Source organism: Anastrepha obliqua, chromosome 1 (assembly GCF_027943255.1).
Source record: "Anastrepha obliqua isolate idAnaObli1 chromosome 1, idAnaObli1_1.0, whole genome shotgun sequence".
Taxonomy (NCBI): Eukaryota; Metazoa; Arthropoda; class Insecta; order Diptera; family Tephritidae; genus Anastrepha; species Anastrepha obliqua.
In genome coordinates, this window is record NC_072892.1 from 83,339,277 (window position 1) to 83,361,465 (window position 22,189).

General features: G+C 33.6%; 1 protein-coding gene across 1 annotated transcript in view; it reads right to left on the reverse strand.

Annotated features, from left to right (window-relative positions):
* The window catches only part of LOC129235540 (uncharacterized), a 32,824-nt gene continuing 10,635 nt past the window's right edge, over positions 1-22,189 (reverse strand). The window contains exons 2-5 of the mRNA XM_054869433.1: positions 15,794-15,882; positions 2,390-2,544; positions 2,076-2,276; positions 1-624 (exon numbers count right to left, since the gene is read on the reverse strand). Of these exons, the coding sequence (XP_054725408.1) occupies positions 537-624; positions 2,076-2,276; positions 2,390-2,544; positions 15,794-15,882 (533 nt within the window). The 3' untranslated portion in view covers positions 1-536. The remainder of the gene's footprint in view (positions 625-2,075; positions 2,277-2,389; positions 2,545-15,793; positions 15,883-22,189) is intronic.

The following is a 22,189-nucleotide window of genomic DNA, read 5'->3' on the forward strand; positions in this document are numbered from 1 at the left end:
AAGTTCAAAGTTACTTTGTTCTTTCAATTTTCCTTTCCCAGCAGGCTTAGGTTTGCAAATATTACGGCTTGTAGCAGCTCCCGTATCAAAAATTAAAATCTGTTTATCTATTTTATTTACGCGGCAACATTTTGCAATGCACTATATAGCAAACTTCCTACCATTCGCTTTTTCTTTAGTCACGCTTTTACACAAGTTCTAGCTTGCTATGATCATCACACTAACTTGAATCGCCTACTTTGGAAGACAAGTTTTTGTTTTAGTAATTCTTAAACTTAATTGATTTCGATACCCAACTTGAGGCATTCGCATGCGCTCTATAATTTATGTACAAATATAATATGTAAGTAAATGTATTTATGTTCAAGCATCTCAAACAATTAAAGTTTTAATATTTATGACGTTGGGAAAAACGTTGCAAAATTGCATTAATGAATTGAATTGAATTAACTGTTGACTCACAATGTCAATCGTTTTTTTTTTAACAGTTTGTCGGTATCAAAATTAAGTCTCCAGCATTCTTTCATTTCTTAAAATCACCAACGTCGATCCATAGTGTCACTGCTGGGCAGATAAACTTCATCATCACTTGTGACCAGCAATTCACGCATCCCATAGCGTCGTCTGTTGGATAATAAAATTAAAAGGAAGAAGAACAAAGGTGAATGGAAAAATTAAAAGCAAAATTTATAGATGGTTTTAAGTAAGGTGGGTAACACAAGTGCAATTAAAAAGGGATTTAATTGCATATTTATATGTACAGAAATAGGTATATGTATACAGGGTGGGCAAAATTTGAGAAAACTCTTTTTCTTTAATCTAAGATTACTTTGACACTAGCCGCTCTCGATATCTGATACGAGCTTAACAAAATTAAACACTTTTAACTTGGGCAACTTTTATGAATCACGTTTTTGGAAACAAATAAAAGGTTGCTCGAATTAAAACATTTGCCAGTGCGGATATCAGATGAGACTCGTTTGATTGCCTACAATAAGGACGGTTTCCGTCATCGTACAACGTTTACAAGCGACGATGTGGCTGATGCGACTTACAATTTGCAACTCAGCTCAGGAATATCGAAGCTAACAGCTCTGAACTTTACACACCAGCTTAAGGAGTGTTTTGCACATATTTATCATATTATTCGTGTCCTCCTAGTTCGCTATTTCTTCTCAATTTGCACTTAAGCGCAGTAAGATGAGCGACAAGATCAGTTCATTGGACGAAGTGTGTTTTCAAATCGGTACCCAAGGTAAATTCTCATAATGCAGTGGTAGCAGGAGTACAAAAACAAAATTTAAATGTATTTTATTTTTACGATTTGACAATTTGAATTTCAAAATTACAATTAGGGTGTAAACAAACAAAATAATAACAACAAAAATAAATCACTTTGTCTTTCAAACTACCAACTCGCAAAAAAATAAACCAATCAGCTATTTCACTGTTATTCCTGCTATCTACTGTCACTTTTTGTGGAATGTACAGGGTTGGCCATATTAAACTGACCCATTGAGTAACCCTATAACTTTTTACTGTAATTTGAAATCTAAGGTTTACGTCAACAAGCCAAAGACACTAGGCGCACTTAAGGCCAATATCCGACGGGAAATAGCCGCCATATCGGCCGAGACGCTGGCCAAAACTATGGAAAACGCCGAAAAACGGGCGCATTACGCTATACGAGCTAAGGGCGACCACTTGCGCGATATCATATTCAAAAAGTGATTTAAACGAATCTCCTTGAACTATATTAAATGTTTTTCACAATGAAACACAAAAAAATGTTTCTTTTTCCATATTTTTTTAATAATCACATGGGTCAGTTTAAGATGGCCAACCCTGTATTTGATTAGGTATGTATTTGAAAGACCTTCGACTCCTGCAACATGGCGTGCCATGCCACGCAGCTTCTCATAAATGATGGAAATGCTTGTTTTTTCTAATCAATTTCATTTTTTTAAATAAAAATTGTGTCTGATGCACTCTCTACTTTTATATTATGGTATGCGAGTTTTTTTATTATTCCTGTGTGCCAGTTTATTATATTTAGTTAAAGCTCAACTACTTACTCGAGGTTTGAACGCCAGATGACCAACGCCACATACAAAGAAATCGAAAATAGCGCCACGAAGACGAGCACCATTGTAAGAATTATGTGGCTGGATTTATCGTCATCATCATCATCAACGACACCCTCGCCAACACTGCCGCCATTCATTTCGATATTTTCCGCCACGAAATTATCAGTGTCCATTTTGATGGCCGGACCCCTATAATTGGGTTTAAAATATTACGATATACATACATAGGTACATATTTGTGTGTGCAAATGTAGATGAAGTTAAATATGAGAAATAAGCGCTTAATCTTTTATTAATTTTACCTAAATCGTTCTTCAAGTTCATCGGTCTCCTTATTGACATTTCGCACTTCCAGCACCTCGACATCATATTTAAGTTTTTGATCTTCGTTTAGATCGGCCACTAAACGGAGAGAGTCTTCATCATAGTGTATGAAACTGGAGGATTCGGTTTTTTGCTGAAATTATGAAGAAAAAAATTAGTGAAAATTTTTATTAGATAACTCTAAAAAACTAAAAAATACACACATTTAAACAGATTAAGATAATCCATGGATTGGATTTTAGAGACATGTTGTGTTGTGAAAATTTAGTTTCTTACTGAAAATAAATAAATTTGGGCTTATTTTTTCAAGCCAGACTATTGCTGCTAAGTTATGAAGTCATTGGTCTATACTTAAAAAAAAAAACGGTGGTGACTTTATTAAAAATTTGGGCTTTTAATTTATCATCTTGGGCAAAAACAAAATATCCTTTGCTCAGAAGGAAATCTGAAGCAAGCAAGTGATGTTTTCTAAACCGAGGTAAATCTCCTGCTTATACTATTTTAAACCATGTCTGTTTCTTACAGTTAGTCATTTTAAAATCATATCCAAAATCATATTATAAATCTTGTTCTCTTATACCTACTTCCTACCGTATTGGTGGTTCTAGATTATACAATCCAAGTGAAACTATTGGTGATGTTTTGATTATAAATTATCTTTTCAAAGACTTCTAAATTACCAAATTCAAATTCATATTCCGTACTTGCTTTTATTCGACGTTTTAGTTCAGACTTTGTTGATCCATACACTATAAAGCTTGTATACCTTTCTTGCGCGTTCGAAGTTGTTGTCTTTAGTTGGAGACCATATTATGTTTGTCTTATTAGTAGGCCTGAACATGCCCAGAAAGTCTTTGTCCGTTATGCTTTACGTTTTTTGCATTTCACTGAACCAACTCTTTCCTATAAAAGCCGGTGCTTGCACATTACTATTACTATTCTTTCCCTCACTTTCCTTTTCAATTTTATAAGTCATTGCTACTCGAGAAAATTAATTTCAGTATTCCTCAGCGAAGCTTACGAAATCATGATATTTTATGATTAGGAATGATTATAACTAATTATACTCCTAATGCTACGATTTCTAGAACTTTGAGAGAATTTAATATGCTTTCAAATTATATTGACCTAGATTTTCTTTCTACAAAATCCTATTTCAAAATGTTATTAAATGAATTGATTGAATTGAATGAATTGAATAATTAAATGTTTAAATATTTTCTAAGTATTCTCTAAAGTTGTTTCTTTGACAACTTTAAGAAATTTTACATTAGAATAAAATAAGTAAATTATAATTTATTTTATTTTTAATTGAATTGTTAGCATTAATCAGTTCTTCATAGTCTTTAAGATATACTACTTTTTAGATTATTAAAGAATGAATAAAATATACATACATATGCACTACATGAGGGACTTTAGGCGGTTCAGCAAGGGGATAAATTAATTTAAATTGTGAGAAATTTATGAGAAGAATATCTTCTAGAAAATCCTCGTCAATATGCTCTCGCGTTGGAGAGTATAATTATTTCTGTGTAGTTATTCCAAAAGCGCAATACAATAACAATATTTGAAAGCCGGTCTATACTACGAGTATCAAACGATTTGATTTCATCTCTTAATGATTCATTTTTGGAATTTGTTTCATTAATTATATTTCTTCCTTGATTTTTACATATCGCTCATTTGCAGCAAGAGTAGCATAATAAAAAAAAATTAGATAAGTATGTAGAAATTACCTAATCCCTTGGTATTCTGTATAAAAAATACATGACATTTTCAACTAGTTAAAAATATTTATTTATTTATACTTTTACTTAAGGAGGCATAGTTAATTGGAATCTTTGAAGCCGTTTTTTCTTCTTTGTTTTAATTCATGGTTTTTTTGCGTATGACACTCTTGTAACAGTAATATTTATAATAATGTCAGAACAAAAACGTAGAAAATAAAATTGGAGCAAATTTGTATATTCAAAAATGGACGAACGAACATTAAAAATATATAAAATGTTTTTTCACTTTTTGGTGTGTGGATAATTTCGGTTCGGTTAATAAGTAGAAAACACAGTTAATTGGTTCCGCATAGTTTCGGAATTTTTTTTATTATTTGGAAAGAACTTTCCAAGCACTCAATGAGGAAATAATTTTTGACAACAACAACTTCTTTTAAAAATAATAAAGCCACACTCAGCAAATAGAACTTCCAATTGAATAAATATTTAAACAAATGCTTGAAAAAACAAAAATGTATGGTGACTTAACTTTTCAGAGTTCATAGATACATACATTTGAATTATTTCTCTCATCGTTATAGTTTAAGCTTACAGCTTGGCTACGGTGGGTATCGCAGGCGGTGGAACGATGAGTTGTATGAGCTTTACGACGACATAGGCATAACGCAGCGAATAAAAATCATGTCGAATGGATACAAATGTTCCGGCTCTGAAAGTATTCGATGCGGTACCAGCTGGTGGTAGCAGAGGAAGAGAAAGGCCTCCTAGGTTGGAAAGATCAGGTGGAAAAGGACTTGGCTTCACTTGATGTGTCCAACTAGCGCCGGTTAGCACGACAAAGAAACAATTGATGCGCTTTGTTAAGCCCGCCCAAAATCGCGTAAGTGGTTATCGCGCCAATTAAGAAGAAGAATAAAAATTCGAGAGTGAAAAGTTGCTACGTCTAGTTTTTAAAATGTTACAGGAAAGAATAAAAATCTTTCAAATAAATTTTTGTCCAACAATTTCTTTCACAACGTTTATAAAACAAAATTTTGTGTATTCCAAGTTATAATAAATTCAAAGTTATCGATTTTCACAACGTTGTTGGAAAGTTTGTGTATTCTTTGGGACTTATCATATTTCCGGTGAGTATTTTGGACTTTGTTCATCACTGAATAGAAACGGTTACAAATAAGAAAGATCGTTTGATAAAAACAATGCATTTTTTATTTTCCTTCCTTCTTGAATTAAAATAGATGTTTTTAGAAAAAGTGGACTTAGCACCTTTTCACTATAAGCCAGTGATATAAATTTTTAAACTTAATATTGACAGCTTCAACACTTCGAATTGCGGTGACTTAAGTACTCGTATACCTTGGTTTCAAGCCAGGAATTGAAGTTTTTATTCATATGTTCATATGTACATGCTTTATCGGGTATTTGGCCGAGCTTCTCCTCTTATTTGTGGTGCGCGTCTTGCTGTTGTTCCTCAAATGGAGCAACCTACATCAATTTTAAGCCGATGCCGAACGAAGCCTTGAGAAGCTTTTTCATGGTAGAAACACACTCAAAGGTTTGTCATTGCTCGCCGAAGGATGACCGCTATTTGAAACAAATGTGATGTTTCATTTGATGTTTCGTGCAGGGAGATTCGAACCTGGTTCATTCAGCTACGGCGACGGCCCTACTTAGTTATATACATTTGTATTGTAAACCTATATCAGTTAATTTAACTTACGTGATTTCAAATTTCATAGTGGCGATGTCTTAATTGTGTATTTAATGGCAAATAAATTTAAATTTTACACCCTCTCGATATCAAAAGGGACACGTTTTTTTGAAATGACATCCCGTCTCCCACAAAACAAAAATTAAAGAGGATCATACCTTATACAAGGTGTCGTACATCAATCATATTTGACACTTGTGAGCCAGACAGCTGCAGTATACAAAGAGACACGCAATGGAGCGCGTAAAGATCGAAGTAAGGCTTTCATCACTCAAAATATTTTTTTTTAGTAAAAAAGTTATTCGAAAACAAACTTGGATGATTAACTTTGCGCCATCCCGAATAAGACACATTCAAATTACACCTTCGTACAAGCATTGAAAAATTAAAACTTTTCTACAAAATTAAAACCATAAAAAAATATCAAAAATGCCCATATAAACCAGCCTTATAAACTTTAATAACAGAGCAATCCAATCTTTCACACATCCATATATATATTTAGTTTAAGAAAAATGTCACTAAATTATCTCGATTTGTGAAACTCAAAACCAAAAATGGTAAATTTATAACATTTCCACGAATCCACTTCACTTAAAGTCACATTTTAATTTAAAAGATGTAATTTGTTATTTTTACGAACGTATAATGTCCATACTGCTACTTCTGCAAATATCCTGAAAATCGATATTTATTGCACCACTTTGTAAATAAATTATTAAAGTTTATTCATGAATTATTTTTGGAGCTTATATAACACAATTTGTATAATGAACGACACCACATAACTAAGGAAGCATTACGAGACACGCCCACACATTTATTTAAAACGATTTTATCGTAATGATAAGTGATCATCAGCAAGAAAAGGCAATTAATGTGCGAGATGAAAATAAACTTAAACAAAAAAGGTTTAAAAGTAGTTTGGTCACACTTCGACTTTAATTGAATTTATTAACTTCTGTCGAAAGCAAAGGAAGGGCAAATTAATGAAGGTGTCCGCATAGTATTTACTTGTGCATAAATGACTTTATTTACGAAATATATGTATAGATATGTATTTTTATAAATGCATTAACGCGAATACATGAAAGCAAAAATACTCCATTAAATACGGAATACGCTCAAAATAAAAGTTATATTTGCGTGCATGTATGTATGTATCTACATGAAGAAGTAATCTCACAAAACAGCTTTCATGTAACAAGGCTTAACCACATCTATTCGACCAAGCTTCATAAGTACTCAATGATCAGAGTGGGACAAAGTTGAAAATTCCTGGTTTGACGAAATCGGAATACAGATTAAAATTTACGTGTGTGCAGAAGTCCAGCTGGCTAAATAACGAACCTTTAAAAGTCAAAATCAAATTCAATACTGCGACAAAATTCGGAAAAAATCAGTGACTTGCTTTTTAAATCTAGTATATTTTTATTTTTAGACTTCTGATTACTCTGGATGCGGATATGTGGTAATATGGCAGCCAAGTTTTTTTGAAACATATCGTACCAAGGTTTTTATGGCTAAAAATATGTTAGTTTGCTCAGATAGTTCAATGATTTTCTAAAATACGCATACGAGTGCATGTGTAAGCGTTCGAAATTTGTGCAAAAACGATTAATTACTTGCTTTTAATAAAGGAATAAAAGCAGGTTTTTCAACACGCTGGAACAAAATAAGCTCTCCAATTGCTAACACTAGTTTACAGCCAAGATAATCCAAGAACCAGACCATCCAATTTCTAGGTAAAATCGGCCGCTGAGTCTGGAAATCCACATGCCACATAGTTGCCAAGATTTAGCCAAATAACGGATATGATTGAAGAAAATAAGGTAGATCATAAAAATTTATAATATCTGGGATTGCGTTAACCAATCAAAACAAGTGCAATATCAGAATAAAAGTGATTAAATTTGTTTGTTGTATTTACAAAGTTAACAAAAAAATAGCAAAACTTTAGCAAAAATATGACAATTTTAGAAGTGATGTGAGAAATACTAAGAAAACAAGTTTCTAAAAAAAATTTTTTTTTACTCATTTCTTAAAACTAAATAATGAAAAAAAATCCTTTAATAAATATAAAATCGTGCATGTACTCTGAGCTTGTGTATATAGTATCTAGTATCTAGACTCAATTCCATCTCACAAAATTTATGCTGTGTTTAAAATGTTACGCGTTACCTCTATGGCCTCAAAACATATGACCACATTTCTTTATGGGAAAACAAAATTCTAGGATGCAGCATTTTTGACCATCTGGCAGCTAGAAATTGTATATTTATGTATAAACTAATGGCAGGGCTGTTCCTCATTAATGATGTGAAAATCCGGAATTCAAATCCTGAATCCGCCAATACTGTGATCTGTGGGAGTAACTACGAAGGGGTAATACACGATTACTTTAATTCTTTACAATGAATATATGTATGTAACCAAAAGTAGTCAGAAGTCGCCTATGTGTAAAGCTGTGGACTGAAATACCTTAATAAAAGTTAAGTGCCAATTACTAACCCAACAGTAGTATTTCGCGTCGTGCGTACCGTACGTGCATACGGTGCTTAACTTAATCGTGCAGGGGACTAGCAGATACTGAAAGACAGGTGCGACTCACATATTTCGTGACGTGAGACAGAATATTCGCCTATAACTAACATATATACATATTATATATTTATTTTGACTTGCGCCCAGATTCCAGCAAGAATTCTCACCCAACATCTGGCTATCAATGAAATCTTAAACACTTTTTACTACAACTGTTAGTATTTGCCGACGAAAACTTGCCCAGCCACATTCTTAGCCAACCACCAAAAGTACAAATTCCAAAGTGATTCCCGCGTATAAATGCGCATTCATACACGAATGAGATGAGTACATACATATATACATATATTTGTTTTTTGTTGTACGGGGAAATTCAATTGATGACGAAATTAATTCTACGCGATACCTTTGAATGAGTCACACGTTAATTAAATTAAGCTTCGTAGAATCTCCAATGAATTGTTTCGGTGGTTGTTATGTGAGAAAATGTCTCTTTACGGCTGTCATAATACGTGTAAGCGTTATCCGAAATTATCTAATTCATATGGAAATTTTATTGAGTTTGCCACTTTATTCAATTGCCCACCAAACTAAAAAGTATAATATTAATTGTGTATGTGCTCGTGTTTGGCATATTTGGACAGTTTTTGCGGGGTGTATCAATTGCGAGCAAGTCACGTTTAGATTTCTTGCAAATAATTACATTTTAAAGTACAATATATTCAATATACATAAAGGGGCTTTCAATAGGGACATAACAATTTTGTATTTACATATAATTTAAAATAAGTGAGAAATAGTAGTAGTACAATAAATAAATTTAAATACAGAATTTGAAATACCTCATTTGAACAACGTCAACACGTATCGCTAGCAGGTGCTATCGATTCTTTTATAACAATTTGCCAAATCAGCATTTGATATCAGTCTCGATGCCGAAGGTTCGGCTCTCCGAATGATAAGATTAATTTGATATTGACATTCATATGACAGAGATTCGAGAGTAGTTCTTAATAATTTCTTTTAAGTAGTTTATGAACTATGTTGACTATGATGAGAATGTTAACCTTGAATGACATTTGGGATTACCAGATTGCACAAAAAATTGGAGTCTGCATTGGTATTTATGTATAAAATGGTTATGCCCCTATTAATAGCCCCATTAAATGTGCATTTTAAATATCTATTTTCTATTTATATATGTACATAGATATAGATACAGTTATGTTCAGAAAAAAAACATAACCGGAAAAAGTTTCATCTAAATTCGATTTCTTATTCAGATTTTTTTCTCCAAGTTAATATGGCACAACATTTTGCTATATTGCTTTTGTGATTTACACTATGTGTGTGTATGTAGATATCGCGTGCATCTTATGTAATTCAAAATAGAAAGAGAAGTGAGAATTATTAGGAATAAAGAGTTAAAGAAAATTAAAAGTAAATAAAATCATTAAAAAATTGCATTGGCTAGTGCAAGTGAGAACACGTATGGAATTTTGAAGCAAAAATAAGATCTAACTAATCAACATTTTCAACAATAATGAAAATATATAAAAATTTTCTAAAAGAAAAACTTTATGTGCCTCGAAGTGAACACAGCGGCCAAGGAGATGGGCATAGAAAAGATAGCTTTACAGAATCGGCTTAAAAAAAACGGAATTGAATGCAGGGCTTGTGTAAATCATTTGAAAAAAACACATAAATAAATGCTCCTCCAGTTAGACATCGGACGCGGCTATATGAAAAAGTTCTTCATAAACCAGCGAAAAAACCCGTATTTAATGGGTTGAATTGAACAAAATTATTTGTAAACTTAACTCTAGAAGATGTGAGTGGATGTGAGTGGATATATATTTTCTGATGAAAAATAATGATTTTTAAATGAATATCAAGGTCATAAGCACGTTAAGCTCAAGACTGAATGATTTGCTGGTACTGCACCGTGAGTGTGATAAATTTGGCAACCGCCTTCGCCTACGAAGGCATGAAATAGAATGAAACACTTCATTCCAATAACTATTATATATATGGGGCATTCTTTCTCAACGGGAGACCCCTATCTGTCCAAAAATGTTTTTGACCTAGAGAGTTCTAATAGGGCTTAAAATTTAGCTCTTTTTATCTACTTTTCAATACAGAGTGGCCAAAAACGAAATTCAAGATGGCTCATTTAATATGGCTAAAAATGTAATCAAAATTCATTAAATTCATTCTAATAACCTATACCAAAAAAATTCATTTCAACGGAAAGAGTTGTACGAGGTCTCAAAATTTAGCTAATAAAGTTTACTTTAAAATACAAAATGAAAAATTTTAAAATCCAAGATGGCGGCCACAACATGGCGGCTAATTTTTTAAAACTCCTCAAATCCACTTAAAATGTATAATATTACTCGGGGGTTGTTTGGGTCGCTGATTACAAATCTGGTGTTAGATTTCCAAATTTCAAAATGGCGGATCCAATATGGCGGACGGATTTTTGAAAAAACTCATGAATTCGCATGAAACTCGTTACTCAGGGGTTTAAGTGGATTTGAGTAGTTTTAAAAAATTAGCCGCCATGTTGTGGCCGCCATCTTGGATTTTAAAATTTTTCATTTTGTATTTTAAAGTAAACTTTATTAGCTAAATTTTGAGACCTCGTACAACTCTTTCCGTTGAAATGAATTTTTTTAGTATAGGTTATTAGAATGAATTTAATGAATTTTGATTACATTTTTAGCCATATTAAATGAGCCATCTTGAATTTCGTTTTTGGCCACTCTGTATTGAAAAGTAGATAAAAAGAGCTAAATTTTAAGCCCTATTAGAACTCTCTAGGTCAAAAACATTTTTGGACAGATAGGGGTCTCCCGTTGAGAAAGAATGCCCCATATATATAATTGGCGCGTACACCATTTTTGGGTGTTTGACCGAGCTCCTCCTGTTGTTCCACAAATGGAGGGACCTACAGTTTTAAGCCGACTCCGAACGGCAGATATTTTTTATCAGGAGCTTTTTCATGGCAGAAATATAGTCGGAGGTTTGCCATTGCCTGCCGAGGGGCGACCGCTATTAGAAAAATGTTTTTCTTAATTTTGGTGTTTCACCGAGATTCGAACCTACGTTCTCTCTGTGAATTCCGAATGGTAGTCACGCACCAACCCATTCGGCTACGGCGGCCGCGTCCAATAACGATTACCCCTCAGCAAATCTAAGAGTGCATATTTGCTATGAAAAAGTTTCTTCTAAAAACTATCTTCTGGCGGGAGGTCATCCATTTATATGACAGTGGTTCAAGGTCGCATGCAATAAATTAGTGAAGCGGAGTCAAAACATGATAGATATATGCAGTAATTAGTGCAGTTGTGTGGACATTAATGGAAATATTTTTTGTGCGAAAAATTATCATTGTAAATAGTTTATGTCATATAAAAAAAGTAGTAAGTTTACTATTGATTATGCACTCTAATATGAGTACCTTTCATTCTGGAAAAGTGTCCTAAAGTGTGCGTTTTTCTTTTTTGTGCATGCGAAAATGTAGATGCTAGATAAGAGGAATGAAATATGTGAATAAAAAACAGGAACTTTTCCTACTACCTAATGTCTATTTGAAGAACAACTTTCTGTGGGCATTGATCACAATCTTCGCTAAATTTGGGCCTGTTTTTAACTTCTAGTGGCTCGCAGATCAGCAGTTTGGCGATTTGTTAGAGAATTAGTTCCTTTGAGCTCCATAGCGTTACTTGAGTGCAGCTTGGTAACTACAGTTTTCTTCTGGTATCAGTATAACCCCCTCTCAGTCATCCAGTTTAGTAGCCTATCTTAATGCGCACCAGTCCAAGGTAAGAAATATCCATTTGATTGAACATCAAAATATTAAATTCAAACAATAAAAAACGGAAAATTAAAAGAAGTCTGTTTGTTTATATAAAACAAACCAAAATACATACATTGAAAAATACATAACATTATGTATATATATAATATGTATATAATATTCATTTTGCTTCACATTTTTCACACAAAATGGAGCGATGTTGTTATCAAATTAACACAAGGGGCTGATGTCTGTTAAAACACATTTACTTTTGTGTGTTTAATTATATTGCTGCATTTTCTGTGATAGCGACTGTATATGCATGCATACATACATATCTTCATATGATTTTGTTTGGATAGAAAATTACCTCAGCAAGTCGAATTGCAAATATTGCAACACGAAATAAATATACAAGCACATAATTTGTTCTGCGTATATTTGTGTGAATTCCAATGTAATCAGGCTTCTTTTAAGTGTTTTCGATTTCATACTATTCCACGTTCTATTTTAATAATTTCCTCTTAAAACAATTAATATTGGAATTTACAACAGTTTAAATGCACTCAGTGCATTCGATGTGATTGGTACATTGAGTTTGTAATACTTTACCACTGAAGGTCATGAAAATGTCGCTAAATGCGGCTCGGTGTGATTTATTTACTTATACAGGTACATATGAGTATGTGCGTTTGTATGATTTCGAAGTGATTCACATTTCCTCAGGCCTAAATACTTCACTGCAGTTGTATTTGTGATATAATAACATTTGCTTAAGTTAATCTGCGACAACATCTTCTCTTTTTCGGCTTAATCGCTGTTTGCGGTTTGTATTAACGTAAAATTACATTTGCAAACATTCATCCCGACGTGGGTGACTATGTTTGAATGCATATATTAATGCGTTTACTTGCACGAATTTGAAGCGGAAGTCTGGCAAGCCTTTTAAATTTACACATTCATCGTCTTCACAATCACGCTCTTGGTTGTCAACAATGCCTCGCCTTACTATCTAGAATTAGCTGCAGCTCCTTTCACTTTATCCAGGGTTGGATTGAATTAAGCTATTGGTCAGATCAAACTTTTAATTGTGTTTCTTCCGGAATTATTGCGGAATATTTTGACAACTCTTGGTTGTAGTACAGTACAGTAGTTAGTTCATTAAGTTAAGTTTCAAGGCAGACACTTGGTGTCGAAACTCCAGAAACCTGGTAACCAAAGTAGCCGGATTCGATATCGACAGCGAACATGAAATATCCAATGATAGAAATAAATCAGTCGCCCCTGACAGGCAACAACAAACCCTCGAGTGCAATTCTGACTTCCGATTAGTATAGGGTGTTTTTTTAGTTTCACCGATAACTGTAGTTTGACAGCTGAGAATGGCAAACTGTGTTGACATTTCTGTAAGGTTTAACAAGTCACTAAGAATCGCTTAACGCCAGAACAATGCTGCCAAATTGTGGAAACTTACTTAAAAAAAATAAATCTGTTCTCGAAGTTCATAGAGCATGGCGGCATCATTGGTCCTTATTTCTTTCGAAATGACTGACTGAATTTTTGGTTTCAAGAGTTAATCAGCTAAACATCGACGACATTTGGTTTCAACAAGACGACGCAATCGATATTATTGGACTGATCGAATAGACCATGTAACTCGTAGGCTCTGCATATGCCGAATATCATATTCAAAAAATAAATGCCATGTAGTTATCTAACAGATTATAATTAAAAAACAAAAGCATTTCAATAATATTTCTGTTTTGTATTATCATTCTAAGTTCTCAAACTATAAAAAAAATACCTGACATTTATTATGATTAGAGCAAATAAAAATATGCTTCGTAGATTGGGTCGAAAAAAGTTGCAAAAGTCCACCTCTGTATTTAAAGCTTATGTTGACAGGATTTCAGCACCTTAAAAAACATTGTTTTTTATCCTTCTAAAAACCGCCGAAATATTATTTTTTTATTATAACTTGGTTATTTGTTATTCAATTTTAAAAAGCAGTATGTCATTATTATTTTGATTTTTCGTTTTTTTGTCCTCTTGAGCTCCGAAGTCGTTTTCACATAGCTGCGTAAGTTACGCACTGTTCTACCCTTAAGATACCCGTTTCGGTTCATCAATCTCAAGTACTTTCAAGTAAGTTCGTTACAAATTTGCTGTTAACCTTTTCTGCTAAATTCATAAGCAAACAAGTTATAACACTTTAGACATTCCAACTGTTTTTTGTTTTTGTATGACGACCGATCCAGTCTAATGCTCCGGCACGTTTCATTTCCTCAATTCTTTCACAAAATGCATAAAATAGAAATTTAATTGGAAAAGGTTAAACCGTCTTAAGCATATTTGTTAGAGCTTATTTAGCAATAAATTCATTTTTTGATATTTTAGAAATAACTACTAATATTAAGTAATAATGAGTATTTTGAAAGATTTTATTACAGGTCACAGACGCGGCACCATATATGAAAAAAGTAGCCAGGGCTATTGAAATTTTTTTTTGCTAAAATAACGCAAGCAAATTGCATTGCTATATTTTATTTATTGTATAGAATTTGTAAGGAAATAGGAGATCAACATCCTTTGGTTGACTGTTTTATTTCAAAAGTGAAGAAAATATTTGAAAAATTCTCGGCACGCAAAAAAATATTTAAAGAGTCAGCTCCAGATCTACCACTGCCACTGCGCCCAGTGATATCAGGGTATTAATGCCGTCAGCTATTATGCCCTAAACTTTGATCTGTCAAATCATTCACTCTCTTAAATGTGATGATTCACAGGTGGTTAAAGTAGCACAGGATTTGTTTTGCAACAATGAATTTCGTAGCTAAATATTTATTGTATTATATATACTTTAGCAACTATTGTAAATATGTACTATAGAAACTACATAAATTTTTCGCCAAAATAAATTCTGAAACTAGAAGGAACACCATTACCTTTATCGGCACAAATATGAATTGTTAGAAGAAAAAAATTGTATAATGCAATGTTACGTTGTAAATTTTTCTCTTGTGACGAACAAGTTAAAATCGGTTTTCAACAAAAATAAGAGCTTTGCTATATTTAAAAATATTATAAGCTAAATTGGAGAGAGAATAATAATGAGAATATACTAATTAATCCGATTGAAAAATATCTAGCAACTGAAATTTCTGTATTGTATTTCGCGGTAAAAGGCTATCGTTTATTTTAGAAAATTTATCCAAATATTTTGTTATTTATTGTAACAAAAATACTTGAACTAAATGTGCATTTTCAATTCTATACTTAAGCAGGTTTATATGCTCGGTATTTGTAGTATTTATTTTTAGCAGTGTTTTTGTACTATTTTAAATAAAATTAACAACTTTTTACAAACTAAAAATTCCGCTAATTATGTATGTTTTAAATGCATATTCTCAGTAGGTTTTTGATATTTTTCCGTGCGTATTCAAGCGCTTAAATTGTTGGTCGTCCTAAAATGAAACTTCGTGAAAATGGACTTAGATGCAATCGATTTCGGGTCCTTAAATGTTTGAAAAATAGGGATTTGTGAAGTAAACTTAATTTATTTTGTATTGTTGTACCTGCCACACTATATTACCTCTATTCTCGTTTTCGATCTCACTGGAGTCTTATTTAAATCGTTCAATTCCGATCCACTGGACACGTCATTCACAGGACTCAAAGTAGCTGTAACAAATAAAAAATAAATAAACATTACATATCATAATTGATTGGACACAATAAAAAAGTAATAGAAAATGTTTTTTTTTTCAAATTATGTTAAGAACGAGAAATTATTATAGCAATGCGTGTACTCGTACATATATGAATTATCTATAAAAGCTAATATTTGAAAATACCTTTACTTGGCTATGATGAGGTGCCTTTTGATTGTTCAGTTAATTTATGATAATCAAGCAAATTAAGCACATAGTGCGTACTGTAGTGAATCAGAGTTTGCCTAAGCCAAAGGAAGATCTCCAACAACGACAGCATCGGATATCTAACGTATTACCAGCCTTAAGTGACTGCAATTTTGTGTTTTTGCCTGTTGCGGACTGTACGAGGTGGTTGCGAAAAGCGACAAATATTTCACAGTGAAAATGCGAATGTGAGAAACAAAAATCGTCGTTAACCGTCTAAAAGCAACTTACTTTTATAACCATATTACTGTCAATGCAACGTTTATTTTTAACAATACTACGATTCCCACGGCAAGCAAGAGAAGGCAGAATAATTTCAACAACAGAGCAGGCCACACGCACTACATCACCCGGACGGCGATAAGATTTCCGTTTCTTTATAGCTGACGTGGTAACCCGTAGAGGAGTATTGTGGTGCACATCGAACGTAGTTAAATACAAAAAGATTGGTGATCGGCACGTAGCATTATAATGGATTTCGATAACAAACTAATTGTTGGTTGAGAAATGTATCGATTATCTGTTAAAGACAGATATCACTAGATATAAAGGGTTTTCCAATAATAGATGTTATCTATCGCTATCGCGAGATGATTAACGATTTTTTATGGCCAGAATTGAATGGTATTGATCTGGACTATGGGCATTTTCAACAAGACGGCGCTACGTGCCACACAAATAACGAAGCCATTGATCTTTTACGGGAAAAGTTTCCGGACTGTGTTATCTCTCGAAGAGGTGATCACAATTGGCCACCGAGATCTTGCGATTTAACACCTTGTGGTCTACGCCAACAGCCCAGGGTCGATTGAAGACCTCAAATGGAATTCGTGAGGCCACTTTGCAATTCGGTTATGAAAAATTTCATGAAATGGATATTGTCTTGTAAGCGTGGTCGTGCTGGTCATTTGCCTGCTGTTATTTTCCACTATTATAATGAAATAAACAATCCTCTTTATAATGAAATAAACATCCGATCATTTATATAAAAAAATAGCATTTTTCTTTGAATATCAAAATAACGCCTCTTATTGGAAAACTCTATATATATTTAATTTTTGAATGCGGTCGTTTAGAACGATATTAAGCAGCAAATTAAACCAGCAATTAAACTAAACCGCACTTGTATGTAATAGCAATCTTGGTCTTTTTTAAGTCCCGAAAATCCCGCAGCTCTAAGCAGTTAATACCGGTATTTTAGGAATTTGCAACTTCTTACAAAGCATATGACATGGAAACAGAAAAATCTCTTTTTATAGCAAAAAAGCAACAATGACTTCAACTTTTTAACAAATATGGTTATGTTTCAATGTTCTTATTTTTGTTTTCTTTTTATTATAAAAAGTAATGTATGCCTCTGTTGTGAAAATTTGCACTAACTTATTTGATTTTTTATTTTAACATAAATTAGTAATGAATTAAAGCTTACTACTTTCCGTTTATTCTGCTTAAATTGTACGAGATTAAAGAATATATGAACTTTTTTCAAGCACAAAATATGTTTGTTTAATTTTTCATTGTTTTTGCGTGGATTATTTTTTTCGATATAATTTAAGTTACTTTATCAGATAACTACACTAAAATATTATTAAACACTTATGAACTTAACTATTGCCTTTTGTTTTGCTAGTAATCAAATAGTTTTCACTTTAAATAAGGAAACTCCTCAAACAATGTTGATGGAATTTTTCGAAAAAAATGAATATCTAAATTCTAGTTCCGGAATTTCGGGACTGTAATAACCATTTCGAAATTTTTTCGTAGAAGTTAATTTTAAATTTCTATTTCACGGATGGAATTTTTTTTCGAAAATAATGAAAATCTTACTCCCGAGACTAATTCCAGAATCTCGGAATCCCAAAGGTCCCGCTAGCGTAATAATACAGGGTGGCTGATGAAAGCCGCTACCAAAAAAAAGTTGAATAACTTTTTTTCTTTTTAAGTTATCTGTTCCATTTTTGTTTTAATTTGCAGATTGATCTTTAAAATTTATTAAAATGGATAACTGGGACACGCAAACAAGAATTTGGATAGTCCGCCGCTATCACGCACTGGAGTCCGTAGTTTTGGTACAGAGAGAGTACAGGCGGATGTTTGGCGGCGATCCCCCGAGCAGATGGACCATAATGAGACTGGTGAATAATTTTGCTGAGCAAGGAACAGTCGCAAGAAGGCCTTATCATCGAAACCCACCAGTTCGGACGGAGGAAACGATCGCTGCTGTAGCTGCAGCTATACAAAGCAATCCAAGGGTTTCAACAAGAAGCTTATCTGCTCAACTTGGTGTCAGCCGACAGTCTTTGCAAACAATAATGCACAATTTAGACTTATTTCCCTACAAAATTCAAATGGTTAACAAACTGAATGCAGCAGACTTGCCGATACGCTTGGAATTTTGCCAGAAGATCCTGCAAATGGTGGAAAAAGACCAAAACATGTTAAACTGCCTTTTCATGTCTGATGAGGCCCATTTCGATTTAAACGGCAATGTGAACAAACAAAATTGTCAAATATGGAGTACTTCTAACCCACAGATACTCCACGAGACGGAATTGCATCCTCTTCGCGTGACAGTGTGGTATGCGGTTTCTTCACGCTGTATTGTCGGGCCTTATTTTTTTGAAGAAAATGGTCACACCTTTACGGTTACTGGAGACCGTTATTTGAAAATGCTGAAAGAATTTTTCTATCCAGAACTACGCCGAAAGAGAATTGCTTTCAACTCTGTGTGGTTTCAACAAGATGGGGCAACGTCTCACATAGCCCAGACTGTTATGACAGAGTTGCGACGAAAATTTCCCAATAAACTGATTTCAAGAAACTCCGAATTTCGTTGGCCCCCCAGGTCGCCTGACCTTACTGCACCTGACTTTTTCTTGTGGGGTTTATGTAAACAAGAAGTTTATAAAACAAAGCCAACAAATTTGGATGAACTAAAACAATCCATTCGGGCAACAATTGCGGCTATTCCTGTCGCAACTCTCAAAGCAGCAATGAACAACTTTTTACTAAGATGCCGCACTTGTGTCAACGAGCATGGGGGGCATTTAAATTCAATTATTTTTAAATCTAGTTAAGCTACATTTAATAAAATTTAATGACCTTCAACTTGAAAAAAAAATTAATAAATTCCATACACTAAAAAAAAAAGTTATTTGAGTTTCTTAATGTAGCAAAATTCATCAGCCACCCTGTATTATATAAAAAATTACATCCTTACTATGCATGTACACATATTTGTATTTATGAACTTGCATTGTTATTTTCTCTTTTCTTAGAAGTTAAATGCAATTTTCCGACTTAATGCCAGAAAGAAGACAGCCGTTAAAATATGCAAACTCACATACCGGCTATAAACGTACTAGCTTACACACGTGCACACATATGCATGTTTGGAATAACATCTTTTGTTGAGAAATTTACGCTTATTTGACAATTTAGGTGAAGGTGCTCTGCTTTATTTATTGTTAAATATTTAGAGCGTAAGTAGTTGGCAGTGAAAACTAAACTACGTTTGTATGTTCGGGTATATGTATATATTATTTGAACAATAATTGATATGAGATTAAAAGAGGCAGCTTTGTTTTCTGTAATAAAGACACTTCTAGATATTTCTGGGCCATCTACGGGTATTAAACTTTAACCTTGTAAATATGCACATATGCGAGTATGCGAGTATGCTTATCCCCAAGCAACATTTGATTAGCACAAAATAGCAAACGTTTTTATTACTTATTTTTGTTTGGAAGTTAATTTTTTTGCCAAATATTTTCCATACTTTTTCGTTCGTTCGAGTTCGAGTCCACGTTAATTTGCTTACTGTTAATTTGCCGCTCTACTTTAAAATAAATTTTTGATTGCTATCGATTGTCATATTGCCCCATATTTGTTACAAACATCGTCAAAGTCAATGACAAGAATTACAATACACTACCCACATTTGAATCAGCTTATTATCGCTCATGAACCTATAAAATGATATAAATTCATATAATTAAATTTTCAAAAGAAGCGGAAAAAAATTTATGCAAAACACATTTTTTTGATATGACCTAAAAATTGTTATATAATATTATCTTTAGGTGTAACTTATTTTAAGTTCTGCGTATAAATTCTGCTGAATCGTTTAAGCGGTCATCGCGAGACTGTATAGAGACCCTAAAGATCTTATGGATTATTCAAAAGGTTTTACTGAATTTTGCACTACATGCCCTAAATTCTTTTAGAAAAACTTAATTTCCTGTGAAATTTGCCATGAGCGGAGAATGGACACACACATCATTTTGTCGATTTTAAAGCCGCATTCGACAACACGTAAAGGAGTTGCCTATATGTCGCTATGTCTGTATTTAATATCCCCTCAAAACTATGCAAGATAACATTGTTCAATAACAGCAGCGCTGCCAGAATTGGAAAAGATCTCTCCGAGCCATTTGATACCAAACGAGGATTCAGACAGGGTGACTCGCTGTCGTGTGTTTCTTTAATCTAACGCCGGAAAAAATCGTGCGAACCGCAGAACATAGACATGGTGCAGCGAATAAAGATCCAGCAGCTCCTTTGGCTAGGATATGCCGTCCGAATGGATACGGTACTAGCTGGTGGTAGCAGAGGAGGAGCAGCGAAACACAGCGAAACAGAAGTGGTAAATCGAAAGCAACTACATATGATGTTATTATATAATATTTATGATATTTTGTATTTGTTGGAAAATGTGGTATAAATCGAGGTAGCAAATTATCTACGAAATATTGGCCATTTCATTGACTGTTTTTGGAAATATAAATCGCTTATAGCTATGAAAAAATCCCTTTGTTTTATATGTTTTATATTCCTCTCCCACTGGAAGGTGGGGCATTCTGATAATGACAGCTTCTTTTTAAATGTGGTTTGGCTTTTTCTATAGCTATCAGAAATGTGTAGTACGATTTGATTTTTTTGTTTTGTTGTTGTTTTTTTATATTTTGTGTTATCACATTATAGAAGCATGCAATTTAATATACACATATGCATATAACGGGTGATTTTTTAGCTATTAAACAGTTGGTTTAAACAGCTGACGCACTTTTCGTGTTTTGTTTTACTGTCAAACATCTTCAGTTTGGTCTATAATTTAACCATGAATCGTCTTACAAACGAACAACACTTGCAAATTATTGAATTTTATTACAAAAATGCGTGTTCTGTTAAGAAAGTTTATCGCGCGCTTCTTCCATTTTACGGTCAGTTTAATCGACCCACTGAAGTGGCTATTCGAGCTATTGTGACTAAATTTAGAACCAAATTTACATCATTGGACATCAAACCACCAACGCGCTTATGTAGAGCGCGAACTGAAGAAAATATCGCAACTGTATCGGCCAGTGTTAATGATGACCATCAATTATCGATTCGTCGCCGTTCGCAGCAATTGGGCCTCTGTTTTTCAGCAACGTGGAAAATTTTGCGAAAGGATTTAGGTGTGAAGCCTTTCAAAATTTAGCTGGTGCAAGAATTGAAGCAGAACGACCTACCGCAACGGTGAATGAGCTCTTGGAAAGTTGGCCGAAGATCCACTTTTTTATCAAAAAATTGTGTTCAGCGACGAAGCTCATTTTTGGATCAATGGGTACGTAAATAAGAAGAATTGTCGATTTTGGAGTGAAGATCAGCCAGAAGAACTGCAAAAGCTACCAATGTATCCAGAAAAGGTCCCAGTTTGGTGCGGTTTATGGGCTGGAGGTATCATTGGACCGTACTTCTTCAAAGATGCTGCGAATCGTAACGTAACCGTGAATGGTGAGCGCTACCGTGAAATGATATCCAACTTTTTTTTGCCCAAAATTCAAGAGCTTGACTTGCATGACATGTGGTTTCAGCAAGACGGTGCCACATGCCACACAGCACGCGTAACAATGGACTTGTTGAGAGGCCAGTTCGGTGAACATTTTATTTCACGTTCGGGACCTGTCAATTAGATAATTTTTTGTGGGGCTATGTTAAAGCTCATGTCTATTCAGACAAGCCTGCTTGAATTAACGCATTGGAAGACAACATTAAAGCATTTATATGTGAGATACCGGCCGAAACAT